This window comes from Canis lupus, chromosome 12, assembly GCF_003254725.2.
Source record: "Canis lupus dingo isolate Sandy chromosome 12, ASM325472v2, whole genome shotgun sequence".
NCBI lineage: Eukaryota > Metazoa > Chordata > Mammalia > Carnivora > Canidae > Canis > Canis lupus.
The window spans coordinates 67,816,202-67,835,304 of NC_064254.1; the positions used below are offsets into that span (position 1 = coordinate 67,816,202).

The following is a 19,103-nucleotide window of genomic DNA, read 5'->3' on the forward strand; positions in this document are numbered from 1 at the left end:
CTTCCCTGCAGGAAGCCCCATGTGGGACTCGATCCCAGGACTCCAGGATCATGCCCTGAGCCAAAGGCAGACACTCAGCCGCTGAGCCACTCAGCATCCCTGAGCTATTTTATAGAAGCTTTGTTTACATGATTGGAAATCAAAAATTATAAGTGAAAATATACTCTTCTCAGAACAACTACGTCTCAGTTTATCATGTATTTTACCAGAATTTCTTTATGCATATTTAAGCAAAGAAAAAAATATATTTGTATTTCTTTCCTGTTTACTTGAAAAATAGCGCGTTTTATTCACTGCTTCTTCAGTTCTACTAGGGTTCTTGGTCCAAAGCACCATTTATTTCTCTCTCTCCTGGATTTCTGTGATAGCTTCTTATTAACTCTTTCCAGTCTTGCCATACTACAGTGCATTCTCACACTGTGGACAGAACAGTCCTTTAAATAGAAAATTTGAGTCTGATCTTTTTTTTTTATTTTTAAAGGTGAATTTATTTTATTTAAAGATTTTATTTATTTATTCATAGACACAGAGAGAGAGGCAGAGACACAGACAGAGGGAGAAGCAGGCTCCATGCAGGGAGGAGGATCTCCAGGATCACACCCCAGGCTGCAAGCGGCGCCAAACCGCTGCACCATCGGGGCTGCCCGAGTCTGATCTTTTTATCACTCCTTCCTGAAACTCTTTAGTGCTTCCTGTTACTCAATATCTACGTTCATTACCTTGACCAACAAGGCCCTATATCATCTGGGCCATGTCTACATCTTTGATCTCATGCCCCACCATTTTCCCTTTGGACACCAAGCTTCAGTGATACTCTCCTTCTTTCCATTTCTTGAATAGTCTAGGCTTGTTTCCATCTCAGGATATTTGCTTATTCTGTTCATTCTTCTTAGAATGTGCTTAGCCTCAAAACTTTTCAACAGCATATTCTTCATCTATCAAATCTCAGCTCAAATATTCATTTTCTACTCTTCATAACAGACTACCCTATTTAATTTTGTCACTACAGTTACTACTTTTTGAAATTTAATTTTTCCACTAGAATGCTCCACGAAAGCAAGAATCTTGTTTGTTTTCTAGGATCCTTAGCTCTTATAACAGTGCCTGGTACGTGATAGGTACTAAATACATGTTTGAATGAATGAATATCCCTCCAGTTTCATTTTTGATCATCTGAACATAAAATTATCTTAATATATTACTTAATTGTTATGGGTGAATAGCTTAAGATTATTGAAATTAAGGTAACCTTTTAAAAATATTCTTAGGAAAAACATTACAAGACCATTTGAGGATCAGACATCATTGGTGAGTACAACAATCTTTTTGTTTGTTTTTTATTTTAGGGCACATGGAGGGAGGGTAGGACCAGAGGGAAAGGGAAATACAATCTCAAGCACACTCCAAGATGAAGGCAGACCCCAATGCAGGGCTTGATCCCATGACCCTGAGGTCACAACCTAAGCTGAAACCAGGAGTCAGTCACTTAACTGTGCCATCCAGGCACCTCAAGAATCTTTCTGATTTAAGAGAGCGTATAAATAAATGATTACTCAAACTAATTACTACTCCTTTGGTATTCCTAATTTGTGATGTTTTGAATTAGAAATCATCCTATATGAGGTAATTTTAATACAAAGTGGAGGAGAAATAAGATATTTATTATTTTGAAATAAGACTTATACTTTCAAAAATATGACTATAGATCTTACATTTCACTATGACTAGTATTACTATTCACTGCTTGCAAATACATTCACAATTTTTAAAAATTGAATTATATTTTATGTGTATAATTAGTAGATTATCTAAAGGAAGCTTGTTACAGGTCTTTTTATAAAGCAGGTTTTATTTTTCAAAACCTGACTTCTTTCTTTGGGTATTTTTAGAACAAGGAATGCTGCTTGAACTGTTGCTAACAGTTGTCAGTTGCTTTACTAATTGAATTCCTTTTTGAGTGTATTGGCAACCAAACTAAATGAAAAAAGCTAGTGAATGAAATTAGAAGATAAAGAATAGTGTATAGTAAATAGTGAATAGTGAATGATGGACTTTGTGCATGTGATTTTATTGCTTCCTTTTAAAGAAAATCTTAAGGGAATAAGTGGGTTAAAATAAATTGAGCTTAAAAAAGTCAGAATGGGAGATGCCTGGCTGGCACAGTCAGTAGAGCATGTGACTCTCTTCTTTTTTTTAAATTTAATTTATTTATTCATGAGAGATACAGAGAGAGAGGCAGAGACAGAGACAGAAGCAGGCCCTCTGCAGGGAGCCTGATGAGGGACTCCCATCCTGGACCAGGGATCATGCCCTGAGCCAAGGGCAGATGCTCAACCACTAAGCCACCCAGGCGTCCCGAGCATGTGACTCTTGATCTCTGGGTTATGAGTTCAAACCCCACATTGAGCCTAGAGCTTACTTTAAAAAAAAGGAAAGTAAAAGATACTGAAAAAAAATCAGAATGGAATTATGTTCTCCTAAGGGGAACACCATTACTTATTTGTTTTTCCTTTTAGTTAGTGAATTTCTTTTATTTCTTTATTTAAATACTTACTTTAGAGAATGCGTGCGCAGGTACGCACATGTGGGGGAGGAGTGGAGGGAAAGAATCCTCAAGGAGACTCCCTGCTGAGCATACAGAGCCCACCACAGGGCTCCAGCCCAGGATCCTGAGATCATAACCTGAGCTGAAATCAAGATTCAGATGCTCAAACGACTGAGCCACCCAGGCACCCCTGGTTAGTGAATTTAGAAGAAAGAACTTTTGAATAGAATCTTAGTAATTAATTAGAAGGCAAAATTGGACATCTTAATTCCAATGTAGCAACTAACTACTAATTAAAAATTATAACATTTTTTAAAGAAAAATCAATATTTAGTTTTTGAAAAAAATTTTTTTTAATTTTATTTATTGAGAGAGCACAAGCAGGGAAAGGGGCAGAGGGATAAGCAGACTCCGCACCAAGCAGGGAGCCTAATTTAGGGCCTGACCCCAGGACCCCAGGCCCATGACTTGAGCCAAAGGCAGATGCTCAACTGACAGAGCAACCCAGGTACCCCAATATTGAGGGGTTGTTTAAAAGATTTTTATTTATTCATTCATGACAGAGAGGCAGAGACATAGGCGGAGGGAGAAGCAGGCTCCATGTAGGGAGCCTGATGTGGGACTCGATCCTGGGACTACAGGATTATGCCCTGAGCCGAAGGCAGATGCTCAACCACTGAGCCACCCAGGTGTTCCAATATTCAGTTTTTTACAAAATTACTTTCATTGTAGTTTTGAGTTTTCAGTCATTTGTTGAAGAGATTATGAAATTGAAAGTAAGGGCTCTAACCCAAAATTCTGTCTCTCATATACTGCTTATCAAGGGCTTGTTTTGTCTAGGCACCATGATGCTTTTAGTTGAGTGATCACTTTGTAGCAGTGATGTGATGTAGAATTTGTAGCATTCTGTACTTCCTTTTTCTTTCTTGTTTTCTTTTTAAAAGATATTTATTTATTCATGAGAGACACACACACACACACAGAGGCAGAGACATAGGCAGAGAGAGAAGCAGGGAGCCTGATGCGGAACTTGATCCCCAGACCTGGGATCTCACCCTGAGCCAAAGGCAGACGCTCAACCACTGAGCCACCCAGGCATCCCCGTACTTTTTTCTGTTTTTTTTTTTTTTTTTTTTTTTTTAAGATTTTATTTATTTATTCATGAGAGGCAGAGAGAGAGAGGCAGAGACACAGGCAGAGGGAGAAGCAGGCTCCATGCAGGGAGCCCGATGCAGGACTTGATCCCTGGACCCTGGGATCATGCCCTGAGCTGAAGGCAGACACTCAACCATTGAGCCACCCAGGCGTCCACCTGTACTTCTTTTTCAATACAGTTTTGAGGGCAGCCTGGGTGGCTCAGTGGTTTAGTGCCGCCTTCAGCCCATGTCGTGATCCCGGGGTCCTGGGATCGAGTCCCACGTCAGGCTCTCTGCATGGAGCCTGCTTCTCCCTCTGCCTGTGTCTTTGCCTGCCCCTCTCTCTCTCTCTCTGTCTCTCATGAATAAATAAATAAAATCTTAAAAAAAAAATCTAGTTTTGATACGACAGCTTTTCTTACACTTGAAATTGTGAGTTTTCCTCTCTTTCATCTCCCACTTCCAGAGATAGCAGATATTTCACTGGACATAGAAAATCTCAGATTACTAGAACTCAGAATGGCTGTGGAAACAGTGGTCATGTTGGAAATGTGGTTGAATTCCTCCTCCTGACCATGTATCCCTCCAGTAGCACTTTTTTTTTCCAGTAGCACATTTCTTATACTACGATCTTGGAACTGCTTTAGAACAGAGTTGGCAAATTTGTGGGCCAAATCCCTGTTTCTGTGAGATATATAAACTACGAATAATTTTTATATATATATTTTTTAATTTTTATAATTTTTATATTTTTAAAGGGTTTCTTTCTCTTTTTTTTAGGGTTTCTTTATTTAAAAAAAGCTTGTAAAAGGCTTAAAAGTATTTACTGGCCTTTTGCAGATAATTTGACAATGTTTTCTCTAGTTTGAACAAAAACTGGACTTCTTATGGAGAACAACAACAGATGAGTACTATAGTTATGTGAGAGGTAGCTCATGGATGGCTTTGGGGTGTTAGTGATAGTAAGAATGTAAAAAAAAATTTTTTAAGAAAGCATTTTCATTTATTTGGACACTTAAATTTTTTTTTTTTTTTTAAGTGGGTTCCACACTGGGCAGACTAGAGCCCAGTGTAGGGCTTGAACTCCCGACCCTGAGATCAAGACCCAAGCTGAAGTCAGGAGTTGGACATCAACTGACTGAGCCACCCAGGCACCCCTAAGAATCCTTTTTTGGAATGCCTGCTTTGTACTAGACACAGGATAAGGTACTTGCCCATATGACTTTCATGTGGCCTTTGCAGATTTTTGTAGGAAGGTCTTATTGTCTGCGATTTACACATGATAAAACTAATTCTTAGAAAGGTTGACCAGATCTGACAGTAAATGGCAGAGCCAGAATTCTTGGACTTTCTGACTCTACATCCTCTATATCAGGTGGATAGGCAGGTTTGGTAGTTTTTTGCCCCGTTTGCTTCTGCTTAAACACTGGAATGAATGAAAACCAAACTAGGAGTCCACACCCCAGGGAGTCTTGTAACCTGTAAAGAAAACTTGAGGATTATGATCGTTTCATCTAGAGTTAGAGGTTTAGGGACCCCTGTGTGGTTCAGTCGGTTAAGGTCTGCCTTCAGTTCAGGTCATGATCTCGGGGTCCTGGGATTGAGCCCCACACCGGTCTGTGCTTAGTGGGGAGTCTGCTTCTTCCTCTCCCTCTGCTCTTCTTCCCTGCTCATGTTCCCCCCCACCTTGCTCTCACTTTCTCAAATAAATACATTTTTAAAATCTTTAAGAAAAAAAAAGTTTTAGGCTTTTTGAACCCTGAAGTGTCCCTATTCATGTGTATTTTAATGCATGGTAAGATGTACCATTGATGATAGCAGTAATGTCTAATGAATAAAGGCATTTATTCAACAAATGAAATAGTGTATTAATCCAAAGCTGCATAGTTGAAAATAGTCTCATTTAATTTATTAACCTAAACTTTCCAGTATATTTTTAGTCTTCAATTTATATATTTTTCTTAGGTACCTCAAATCAGAAAAATTGAAGTAAAAAGCTAGAAATAAAGTCCTTTTCTATTGTTTATTCCTATCTAGTTCATTAAGTATTCATTACTGTTTTTATTTTTATTTATTCTTTTTAAAGATTTTTTATTTATTTATTCATAGACACAGAGAGAGAGGCAGAGACACAGGCAGAGGGAGAGAAGCAGGCTCCATGCAGAGAGCTTGACGTGTGACTCGATCCCGGGTTTCCAGGATCACGCCCTGGGCTGCAGGCAGCACTAAACCGCTGAGCTACCGAGGCTGCCCTCATTACTGTTTTTAAAGTTCTTATAGTTAATGCATTAACTGGAGTTTTTTTGGTTTTACAGGAATTCTTTTCAAAGAAGTCAGATTGTTCTTTATTTATGTTTGGCTCCCATAATAAGAAGCGGCCAAATAATCTAGTAATAGGTAAATATCATTTACTTTATAAATACTGTTATTTACAGCTTGTGACTCAGAATAATTGATGGTATTGCGGGTTCAGGAGTAACAAGTGAGTGCTAAGCTAGTTTTTTAACATTTCTTTGTGAAAATGTTTCCTTTTTTCTCTCTTTTTTTTTTTTCCTTCTTGTGACTTTGAATAAAATTTTTTATCTACCAGACTGCAGGTAAAGAATAGGCATGTAAATACTACTTCACCTAAATTTGCAGAAATTTTCCTAATATAAAACATATGTACCTCTTAAATCAGTGTTAGAGAAAAAAAACAAAGTAGTACACCTAGCCATATAAATTAACCCTTCCCTGGTAAGTATTGACACTTAGTCTGGCATAGTCACTGGTGTAAGCAAGTCCCTTTCCCTCTGTGGGCCTTTATTTACTCATAAAATAAGGGAGTTTGGTTAAATGATTTTTAAGATTCTTTCAAGGCCAAGACTGCAACAATTTATTTATTCTAGATAGAATTGAAAGTTTAAGAAAGAGGGAACATATTTGGTGGGGCCTAAGAAGAAAAAAAGAGGCAGATTCTAACATTTTGAACATGCCAGTTTGAACATACCATTAAAGTTGGATGTTTGGGAAAAATAAATGCTAACAAGAAAATGTATTTTCCTTCTAGGTCGTATGTATGATTACCATGTGCTGGATATGATTGAATTAGGTATCGAGAAGTTTGTCTCTCTAAAAGATGTTAAGGTAAGATAGCATAAAAGTAAAAAGCATTTTGTAATATTGCTCTTGGGCAGTAGTGACATCTTGTGGTGAAGAGTACTGTTACAGTTGTGTAACTTAAATAAGAAAACTATTTTTATTCTGTGCTCGGAGATTAAAAAAAAAAAAAGCGAGTTTTATTTTATCTTTTAAAATAAGGTCTGTTGGGACTCCTGGGTGGCTTAGTGGTTGAGCATCTGCCTTCAGCTTGGGGCATGATCCCAGGGTTCTGGGATTGACTCCCACATCGGGCTCCCCACAGGGAACCTGTTTCTTCCTCTGCCTGTGTCTCTGCCTCTCTCTGTGTGTCTCTCATGAATAAATAAATCTTAAAAAATATATATTTTTAAAATATATCTATATCTATATATAGAATATAATACATATGGGGATCTCTATATTTAAAATATATCTATATTTATCTATCTATATATATAGAATATCATACATATGGGGATCTCCTGACAGACTTCAGAGTGATTATTAACTCTTGTCTGGGCCCACAGTTTACATGCTATCCTCTCCCTCTGAATTGTCACAGAACCTATTTTATGGAATTTCAGAAATACCAGAGTTTTAAAAGTGAGCCCCGTTTGAAACCTAGGATACTTTAGCTGATCCTACAGTAAGGCTGCTGGCCACCAGAATGCTAGTTCAGTACTTAAGTTTTGCATCTTTGTGACTCCTTTGTTTGAATGGTATTATAAAATAGAAGGTAGTAAATAGTCTTAGAAAGGCAAGAAAACTGTCCTGATTTTGCTTCTGGGTCCAGTCGGGGTTTCTGCTCTCTCAGAATTCTGCTTCTGGCTTCTGTTCCATCAAATAGTTACTTCATTTAGATTTAGGAGGTACCCTGTGTAAGCCTGAAATTACTTTCCCTATTAGGTAGATTTGGGGATTAAGCCCCAGAGGAATTCTCTTGGTGACCTGGAGTCATACATGTAGTAAATGGTATAACCAGAGTGTTGAAAGAATACATACTGAATTTTGTAATGGAAAATTACATAATTGTTCTTATTTGTGGGTCTTTGAGGGTCATGGTATAGTTGGGAATTATAAAATATATAAAATATATAATTAATATATAATTAATTGTAAAATAATAAAATATATAATTTTACTCCTTTGCCTAGGCTCCCTTAAAAAGAGGACTGCCTTCCAAGTTTTCAGTGGGTTTGAGAAAGGCTCTTACCAGTTCCTTACTTAGCGACAGCAGCTTCTTCAGGTACAAGGTAGAACAGTGGCCTGAGATTAGATTTAGAGACAGAATGTTTGGGTTGAAAGCTTGTGTTTGCCATTTAGATGATTTTTTGTGACATGACAAATCAGTTACTTCCTTGACCTTCAATCGCAATCAAGTATTAAATAGGTATATAACAATATCAGGCGCACCTGGGTGGCTTAATCAATTAAGTGTCCAACTCTTGATTTCTGCTCGGGTCATGATCTCAGGATCGTGAGATCAAGCCCCTTCAGGCTCCATGCTCAGTGGGGAATATGCTTGAGATCCTCTTCCTCTGCCCCTCCTCATACTCTCCCCCTCTCTCAAATACATAAATAAATCTTTAAAAAAATTAAATAGATATAACAATATCAAATGAGATGATATATGTGAAAATGCTAATCAGTGAAGATGATACTTTGGAAGGTGTTTGGTAAAGTGTGTAAACTGATGCTTTATTATGGTGGGAGCTATCATTTTATTACAGCTTATCTTTAGGGCAATTCATGACTCCTTGGAGATGAGCACTATATCCCCATTTCACCTTCACTGTTGCTAACTTGGTCACCAGTTAGTGGGGTGTGAGCACTGGCTGATTATGCATGCCAACTCCTCCACTCTTTGCATTTCACTTCCTAAGCAAAGAAATACTTCCAATACCGTGTAGCTTCTATATCAGACCACAGAACTATTATTGTCAGATCTTATTCTTAACAAGAGCCATTTAAATTGAATACTAAGTGTTCACTTGTGAAGCATATCCATAACTGTAAAAGTCACTATGCTTACATTGGCAGTTTCTACACAGACTATTATTTTAAGTTTATTTTTTTTTAATTCTTACATTTTATTTATTTATTTACTTATTTATGTATTTATTTATTTAAAGATTTTATTCATTTATTCATGAGAGACAGAGAGAGAGAGGCAGAGACACAGGCAGAGGGAGAAGCAGGCTCCATGCAGGAAGCCTGATGTGGGACTTGATCCCGGGTCTCCAGGATCAGGCCCTGGGCTGAAGGCAGGCACCAAACCTACTGAGCCACCCAGGGATCCCTGATTTTATTTATTTATTTGAGAGAGAGAGACAGAGATAGCAATACAGATGGTGAGAGACAGCATGAGCAGGTAGGAGAGGGAGAAGCACTCCCCTATGAGCAGGGAGCCTGATATGGGGCTCCATCCCAGAACCCTGGGATCATGGCCTGAGCCGAAGGCAGACGCTTAACCGACTGCACCACCCAGGTGCCCCTTTACTTATTTATTTGAGAGAGAAAGAGCATGAGCAGGGGGAAGAGGGAGAGGGAGAAGCAAGCTCCCCACTGAGCAGGGAGTAGGACACAGGACTCTATCCTGGAATCCTGGAGTCATAACCTGAGCAAGCCAAAGGCAGATGCTCAACTGACTGAGCCGCCCAAGTACACCCCCCCCCCCCCCCCCCCTCCGGACTACTAGCTAGACCTTCACTTTCACCTCATTATTCCATTATAGCCTTCCATTTTTAGTTTGTTTTGGAATTGCATGTTACATTATCTCTTTTTCACATCTACCTCCTTATTTTCAAGACCTCTCCACCAGTATTTCTTTTTTCACTTGCCTGTTTTTATTGCCAGGCCAAACCTCATCCTCCTATTTACTCTCAAGCAACAGGTGATTCAATTCTACCAGGAAATTGAGTCATTCTAGGAATCTATGTTCTAAGATGTGGCCAAACTTCTAGGGATGGTTATTTTATGTAAAATTAGCCTTAATGAATGAGATGATTAAAATTTAAGGCTAGTTGGTTTTATTTTAGATAGGATAAGATATATATTGCAGGTGCCTGGGGACATTTTATTTCGTAAGTATGTATATGATTTATTAGAATTATTTCCTTTTTTCTGTTAAAAAAAAAGCTTAATTCAGGGGCAGTAGGTTGGCATAGTAGGTTAAGCATCTGACCCTTGATTTCAGCTTAGACATGATCTCAGGGTTTTCAGATTGAGCCCCACATTGGGCTCCATGCTCAGCGCAGAGTCTGCTTAAGTTTCTCTCTCTCCCTCTGCCCTTCACTGTGTATGTTTGCTTGTACTCTCCCTTTCTGTCTCTCAAATAATCTTTTTAAAAAACTTAATTCAGACTGTTAGTTCAAGAATGTCACATAATTACGATGTTTTTAGTTTATTATAGTCATAGTACTAATATAGTGTTTTGAATTTTTAGTGCCTTCCAGACTATTCAGATAAAGCTCATCTGTTGTAGTTTCTTCTAGTTCTGGGTTTTCACACTGTGAAAAATATTAGTGACCGAAATGTTAAATACTGTTTCATATAACTTGTTAGTTATATTTTTTTGATGTGTATTCTGGGTCATAGAATGATGCTTATCACTACACATTGTGGTCAGGATGTTGTGTCACTCTCTCCTACCGTCTGTACACTTAACAGGCCCCATAGACCTGGGAGCAGGAGCAGCTGGGAAAGGGTGGCACAGACAGTAAGTGGAAGAATCACTGGGTCTGGTGGGTCCACTCAGGCCCCAGATCACACAGACAGATCTTAGGCACACGTCCTAAGTGTAGAGAGTTAAGGTTCAGAGTTTAAAGCAGAGAATGTCAAGAAAAGTCATGGTGAACAGGGAAGCAACAGGTGACATCTGGTCCTAGGGCAGAGGATGTTTGTTTCTTGTCTGTTTGTTTCTAGATTTGTACAGTCCTTAATTGGAACCAGAGTAGAGGTGCTTAGAATCAATGGAAAGTTCAGACTAACACCCATTCGCCTTCATAAACTCGTCATTCAGTTAAATAATTTTTTCTATTAGATTTTTTTCTTTTATTTTGGTGGCTTTTAAAGGTTTTTATTATTCATATCACATTCTTTGTATACAAAATCCCAAACTGGTGAAAATCTTTTATAGTAAGAGCTTCAACCATGTTGAGTAAGGATTGCCCATACTATAGGTTGTATGAAATTCTGTTACTTCATGTGAATGTTTAGTTGGTTGTTTACATTAGCTTTCATTTAAAAATACTGTTTATATGATGCAGTAGGAAAGGCAACAGTGGTAGTAAATAATTTAAATAAATAATTAACTCTGGGATGCTGGCTCTTAAAGGGCTATGTATGTTTTGCAGCAGTTTTAGCTTTTTATTTTATTCTTAGTATAGAATAATGTTAAAAAGTAGCCTGTGTCATTCTTGGACCACTAATTCATTTGCAATGTGAGGGAATGAAACAAAAAATTATATTTTAGCTTAAAAGTTGAAAATACAGTCTTAAGTCTTTAGCTTTTATTCACTGTTCATAAATATAGTTTTAGGATAGTCAAAATATGAGAACGAGTCACTATAAGTATTGACTACTTACAAAATAATTTTAATTTTTTGGGAAGAGTATTAAATCGCTTTTTTTTTTAAGTCACTTATTGATTACACATGATAATGGACGATACACAAGCTTTAATCCTATCTATAATTTTATCTGATACCATAATTCGATTTAGATATATTGCATAGGATGTGTCAAAATCATAATAACCAAATAAACTCCAGGACTGCTTGGGCCACCTTTTGAACGGTGAACTCCAGGTCACAACGCATTAACTGTCAATTCACCTACACTGAGGTTTGTGGAGACGGTGGCTTCTGTGCCCAAACAGGTTGCAAATAAATTTAGGATGGAACCTGGCGTCACCCTGAAGGAATTCTAACTTTGCACTGGTTGGGTAGTTTACCAAGATAGTTTCAGAGCAGACTAACTTTACACGGCACATTTTTTAAAAAGACACATTTACTCAGCGTCATGATCAGACTTACCACATTTAGCAATCAACAGCATGAGTGCAAAAAAAAAAAAAAAAAAAATCTACATTAAAACCCTTTGTTGCTGGGCAGCCCCGGTGGCACAGCGGTTTAGCGCCGCTTGCAGCCCGGGGTCTGATCCTGGGGACCCTGGATCGAGTCCCACATCAGGCTCCCTGCATGGAGCCTGCTTCTCCCTCTGCCTGTGCGCGTCTCTCTCTCTCTCTCTCTCTCTCTCTCTCTCTGAATAAATAAATAAAATCTTAAAAAAAAAAATATCTTTGTTGGAATGCTTTACATTTTCCACAGAACAGAAACTAACCTGTTACACAATTATTCACAAATACTGTCCTCGAGTTTTTTTTGCCCATACGCATGAGTAGTGTCTGAATATCTCTTTTTTTGTAGCAGCTACACCCTGCCACCACTATGCTTGGCCGAGTTCATAGATCTGTTGTAACCTGTAGCTTCCCTGTCGGTTCTTTGCCTCCTGTTAAGGTTTGTTTCCTGGCAGTAATTAAAACCTTCTGTCACTGCCATAGCTGCTGCTGCTGCTGCTGCTGGAACCACTGTAGCCACCCTGGTTTTGTGGTTTGGCAAAGTATTGGCCTCCACCACCATAGGGGCCTGAGCTTCTGCCTCTAGAATTTCCTCCTTTCATGGGTCTAACAATTGCCAGAATCATTATAGCTTCCACCATCTCCCATCATTGTTGTTCCCATCATTATCAAATCTGTTAGAGCCATCCTCCTGCCACCATATCCACCACTACCTCGACTGCCACTAAAGCCACCTCACCCAGTGAAGTTCCCTCCACGACCAAACTTGTCATTCCCACCAAAACCACCTCCACGACCACCACCAAAGTTTCCAGAACCACTTCGACCTCTTTGGAGGAAGCACTAGCCATCTCTTGCTCAGATAGGGCTTTTCTTACTTCACAGTTGTGGCCATTCACAGTCTGGTGTTTTTGAATGTAATTGTCTACAGAGTCATGGTCATCAAATGTTACAAAAGCAAGACCTCTTTTTTTGCTACGGCCTCAGTCATGTCATGATCTCAGTCACTTTAATTTTCCCATACTGTTCAAAATAATCTCTTAGATGATGTTCTTGAGTGTCTTCTTTAATGCTACCATCAAAAAGCTTTTTCGCAGTTAAGTGGGCTTTGAGAATCTTCTCTTGAGATGTCCCTCTTTGGTCCCGCAACTACTCCATCCACTTGGTGTGGTCTTGCATTCATGGCTGCATCCACCTCCTCCACAAAGGCATAGGTGACCAAAGCCTCTGGAGCGCGTGATGTTTGGATCCCTCATTACACACAGTCTGTAAGCGTTCCCCATTGCTCAAAATGGCTCCTCAGACTTTCATCAGTTTGTTTATTTATTTTTAAAGATTTTTATTTATTCATTCATGAGAGACACAGAGAGAGAGGCAGAGACACAGGCAGAGGGAGAAGCAGGCTCCATGCAGGGAGCCCGACATGGGATTTGATCCCGGGTCTCCAGGATCACGCCCTGGGCTGAAGGCGGCGCTAAACTGCTGAGCCATCAGGGCTGCCCTCATCAGTTCTTTTAAAGCTCAAACCTCTTACAGAGATTCTGAAGCTGCTCAGACTCTTTGGGAGATGCTGACTTAGACATGACAGCAATGGGAGAGGAGACTTTAACAAAGGTTACTCAGTGGCGTCCACTGCCATAAAGGAAGTATTGACTACTTTCAAATCAGCTTATAAACAATTTAGAGTTGATAATTATATAATTTTTTTTTCATTTCCTAGAATAGTAAATGTCCCGAGGGAACAAAACCCATGTTAATATTTGCTGGTGATGATTTTGATGTAACAGAAGACTATAGAAGGCTGAAAAATCTTCTTATTGGTAAGCATTTTAGTACTTCTTAGCCCCAGGGTAGCTGAGGTAGGCAATCTAGGGCTGTCATTGGTAGCACTTTGCCACTTGACTGTAGATACACAGCTTTTTCTTTATTATGATCTCTTTCTTTTTTCCCCGTTTTCATTATTTGCTTTATTCCCCACTAGGAGCAGGGGAGAAGTTAAGGGATTCTTTACTGCATAGACCATTATTATTTTTTGATGTTATAGTAACTTCAGTATCAACCTATTTATAAAGTGTTTTATGCTTTATGAAATGCTTATACCCATTTCCCATCATTATTCATCATTAAAGTAAATTTAGAAAATTGAAAAGTTAAATTTTAAGATAATTATATATCATCTGCTTTGAACTCAAAAGCCTCTATTAATTTTTTAATTTTTCTTAGTCTTATTTTTCTTAGTCTGGGCTTTTTACACTATAACTCTTTATAACTTAGTTTTGTTTTGCCTTTTCTAATCTCTCCTAATTTCCTCCCTCCTTTTTCCATTTAAAAAGTGGCTTATTAAAAAAAAAAGTGGCTTATTGAAAATATATTAGGTACATTCCTATTTTTTTTTTTTTCTGATTTCATTCTTATTTACCTAATTTCTTTGATTCTTGCAAGTTTCAGATCAAGTTTCCTTCCCTGGAAACCTTCAGTGACTTCCCAGCTCTTTTTCTTTTTTTTTAAGATTTTATTTTTTATTTATTATGAGAGGAACAAAGGGAGAAGCAGAGACGTAGGGAGAGGGAGAAGTAAGCTCCCTGCAAGGAGCTCGAGGTGGGACTCAATCCCAGGACCCCAGGATTTCGCCCCGAGCCGAAGACAGATGCTCAACCACTGAGTCACCCAAAAGTCCTGACTTCCCAGCTTCTTTTATCTCATTATCATTGTCATCCCTAAGTGCTAGGCGTGTACTAGGTACTTTATATGTAGCTTGATTTTCATAAGCTTTATTCTCATAATCTTGTAAGGTTGTCTTACAGGTTACTTAGTTACCGTTGTTCCTAATGATTTATGTATTGACTGTATCTTTTCCTAAGTGTTCAGAAGTCACCTTACAATCCAGCATATAGTTATTGTCATTGTCTGGGATTGACATTAAGTTTATCTTTTTTTTTTTAATTTTATTTATTTATTCATGATAGTCACACAGAGAGAGAGAGAGAGAGGCAGAGACATAGGCAGAGGGAGAAGCAGGCTCCATATAGGGAGCCTGACGTGGGATTCGATCCCGGGTCTCCAGGATCGCGCCCTGGGCCAAAAGCAGGTGCCAAACCGCTGCGCCACCCAGGGATCCCAAGTTTATCTTTTTTTTTTTTTTTTTTTTAATTTTATTTATTTATGATAGTCACACAGTGAGAGAGAGAGAGAGGCGGAGACATAGGCCGAGGGAGAAGCAGGCTCCATGCACCGGGAGCCCGATGTGGGATTCGATCCCGGGTCTCCAGGATCGCGCCCTGGGCCAAAGGCAGGCGCCAAACCGCTGCGCCACCCAGGGATCCCCAAGTTTATCTATTTTAGATCACTTTTTCTCCCCTTTATTGAAAAGCTGCCATTATTGTTCTCTAATTTCTTAAAGGTTGCTAATATTAATCCTACTTAAAATTTTTTTTTTTAGTTTTTTTTTATTTTATTTATTTATGATAGTCACAGAGAGAGAGAGAGAGGCAGAGACACAGGCAGAGGGAGAAGCAGGCTCCATGTAGGGAGCCTGACATGGGATTCGATCCCGGGTCTCCAGGATCGCGCCCTGGGCCAAAGACAGTCACCAAACCACTGCGCCACCCAGGGATCCCTTCTTTTGGCTTTTTATATATACTTTGCCCTAGACTACTTTTGGAAAGTTGATGGAGTATATGTTACAAATAAATTATTATTTTTTGGTGCACATTGTTTTTATTAAAGAACAGGAACAGGACCTATGGGCAGGAAAAACTACCTATTATAAATAAATTAAATTAGAGACATGCTCTTTATGAATCTAAGCCAACTGGGGTCCTTGGGTATCTCAGGCAGTTAAGCAGCTGATTGAGGTGGTGATCTCCGGTTGTGATCCCAGAGTCCTGTGTTGGGCTCTGTGCTCAGTGGGGAGTCAGCTTGAGGATTCTCTCTCTCCCTCTGCCCTTTTCCCCCACTTACATTCTCTTTCTCTCTAAAATAAATAAATCTTAAAAAGAAAAAAAAAAAAAACCTGAGCCAACTGAAAAACATTTGTGGGCAGACACATTGCTTTCATTTTCCTTGTGATTATTTATGGTCTTATTGTTGGGATTGCAATTTTCAAAACTTCTGATTTCTCTCATTAATAATGGCTATTTGGGGGGCACTTGGCTGGCTCAGTTGGTAGAGTATCAGACTCTTGATCTTGGGGTCATGAGTTCAGGCCCTGCATTGGGTGTACAGATTACTTTAAAAAGTAATTAAAAAATTATTTTTTAAGAAGAAAAAAAAAACCTGAGTAGTGTTGTAACCTGTTAAAACCTTACTAAAGCTCTTGAGTTTAGTGATACTCCATTTTACAGGTGGGAAATTGGAAGCTTAGAGAGGTTAAGAGCTGTTAAGTAGGTGAGCCAAAATGAAAACCGAAGCCTGAGTGAGCTTCTCTGCCTCCACTGTCTTGCCTATGCTGAACAATTGACTCATTGCAGCCTTTGCTATAGATTTACTTGAATTTTTCATGAATTAAAAAAAATGCATGAAAGGCAGTGACCAATATTTCCTTCTTTGAATATTACACATCCCAAAATATCAAGGGTGATTTTTAGTCAAGATTTCCTTTTTCTTGTACTCCATTGGTGCAGATTTTCTGCCTTTCTTCCCCCTACTTCTTCTGTAGAATTGTTAACTGTCAATACATACTTATTAAGAGAGAGAAGGCTTTCATTTGCTTTTAAGTGGTTTTTATAAAAACTTATTTCGTGTTTCCACTAGATGGCAGGAATAACTCATATAATGCAATGGTGAAGGGAAGGGAGTGAAAACTGAAAAGGAATCTGGGGAAAGAAGAAAGGTAGAGGAATGAAGTGAGATTGTCAAGTCCCAAGGGAAGTTAGTTTTTAACATAAATAGGAAGTAAGACCAGCTGCAGAGTCCTTGGTGTATGTTTTGTATTCATATGAAATAAAGTAGAACAGTAGGTAAAGAGAATTTTATTATCAAGGGCTTCCTTTGAGGAAGTTTTGGGGTTTTTTTGTTTTTGTTTTTTTTTTTTTGCAATTGGTCAGAAAGAAAAGTTAACTTATTAATAACTTCAGTGTTTTTATGCCTGGTACCCATGTTCATTCTGAATTTTGTTTTTGTTATGCTTTCTTAAATATACTCTATAGATTTGTAGTGAATCTTAGTGGTCTTGCTTTTCTTTATAGGAAATCAGTAAAATATCTGTTTTTAGATTGCGTCCTAATTTTTATGGTTACTTTTTTTTTAAGATTTTATTTATTTATTCATGAGAGTCAAAGAAAGAGAGAGGCAGAGACATAGGCAGAGGGAGAAGCAGGCTCCCTGCAAGGAGCCTGATGAGCGACTTGATTCCAGGACTCCAGGATCACGACCTGAGCCAAAGGCAGATGTTCAACCACTGAGCCACCCAGGCGTCCCTGGTTACTTTTTGATAATACTATTTCTTATATACAAAGATGACAGTATATTAAGTAATAGGTTAGTTTTATTAAATGTTCCTTTAAAGTCTACCTTAAAATTTAACTACCTAACTGGGTTGTTTTTTTCTAATTGCCTTTGTCTATATCAGTGGTGATATTAATTTTTTTAACCTTTCTCATTTCCTAATTCTTACTCGAAAAAAATATATTGATGAAAATGACTGCCATAGATTAGGTCAGGTAATCTGCGACTTTACAAAGGTAATCATATTAGTCTACTTGGGCTGCTATAAAAAATACCATATACTGGATGGCTTTTTTTTTTCTCAGAGTTCTGGTGGCAGAAGTCCAAGATCAGAATTTCTGATGAGGACTCTTACTGGCTTCTTGCTGTGTACTCGCCTGGCTTTTCCTTCATGTCTACGTGGGAGGACGGAAGGGAGAGAAAGGAGGGAGAGTGTCAGCTTTATAGGTTCTCTTCTTAGGACACTATCCTATGGGACCAGAACCCAACCTTCTGACATGCCTCATTTAACCTTACTTTCTTCCTTAGAGGCAGTTTCATTAGGAGTTAGGACTTTAGCTATGAATTTGGCAGGGATTGGAGGGTAGAGGGAGCAAAAATCAGTTTATTATGGTAATATTCCCTTGTAGATGAAGAAATTGGGATCAGTTAACTTATTTGTCTAAAGTAGAGAATCAGGATCTGATGTATTTATTCTCTAACTTCAGATCTCTTGGTCTTTCCCATCAATGTCCTAATGAAACTTCTGTGCCCTTTCTCAGTTTATTTACTCATGGACACACAGCCACACCTGAGATCTTATTTTTACTTGCAATTGATCCATTGAGAAAAGGTCCAAGCTGGGGCTTTCCTTCCAACCATTACCAATTTATCTTCTATTTAACCAGGTTATCTTTATCTGTACTTATTAATATCTCTTTTTTTAATCTCAACCATCATTCCTGCCCATTTTAGGATCAGTCTTTTCAGCAATATTCTGAGTTTCGATACCTTTTAATTCATTGTCCCTTTGATTTTTTCAGATTCCTCCTATACTTTCATTGCTCCTTTTCTGGAATCACCTGTTTCTCCAAGGAGCCCTGAACTTTTTTAAATTGAGAAATTATTTTAGAAATCACAGTCTGTGTGCTAGGGATTGTTTCATGACTGGTCTTGTTTGTACACTTTTTTAATGAACAGAACTATCAAATCTGTTTTGTTTGTTAAGATAAAACATATTCCTCAGTTCATATTGAAATTTCTAACTCAAATTTAGGACAATAAGATCTTAACTTCATTGACTTCACGTATGTACCTTCTTTCATCCATGACAAAAATCCAGGTTCTCAGTGATCCAATGTAGTAATGTATTTATTTTATATTGTACTAACCATACATAGTCTAAATAAAATTCATATTATTAAGAATAATATGAATATTGAGTGCAGTTGAAAGTTTTGTGGTTTTGTTTTTGGATTTTTTGTAGAAAATATATTCTTTTTTAAGGATTTTATTCATTTTTAAAGATTTATTTATTATTTATTCATTCATTCATTCATTCATTCATTCATTCATTCATGAAAGACACAGAGAGGTAGGCAGAGGGAGAAGCAGGCTCCCTGTGGGGAGCCCGATGAGGGACTCCATCCAGGACCCCAGGGTCACAACCTGAGTGGAAGGCAAACACTCAACCACTGAACCACCCAGGTGTCCCCAGAAAATATATCCTGTTAAGAATATATGGTCAGAGATACTTGGATGGCTCACTCAGTTAAACACTCAACTCTTGATTTCAGTA

At 38.3% G+C, this 19,103-nt stretch overlaps 1 protein-coding gene across 3 annotated transcripts in view; it reads left to right on the plus strand.

The window, feature by feature from the left end:
- Positions 1-19,103, plus strand: part of RPF2 (ribosome production factor 2 homolog) — a 40,399-nt gene that overhangs the window by 9,829 nt on the left and 11,467 nt on the right. For all 3 annotated transcript variants that reach the window (XM_035698161.2, XM_035698159.2, XM_035698160.2), the window contains exons 4-7: positions 1,269-1,308; positions 5,997-6,078; positions 6,731-6,807; positions 13,602-13,701. In XM_035698161.2, the coding sequence (XP_035554054.1) occupies positions 1,269-1,308; positions 5,997-6,078; positions 6,731-6,807; positions 13,602-13,701 (299 nt within the window). The remainder of the gene's footprint in view (positions 1-1,268; positions 1,309-5,996; positions 6,079-6,730; positions 6,808-13,601; positions 13,702-19,103) is intronic.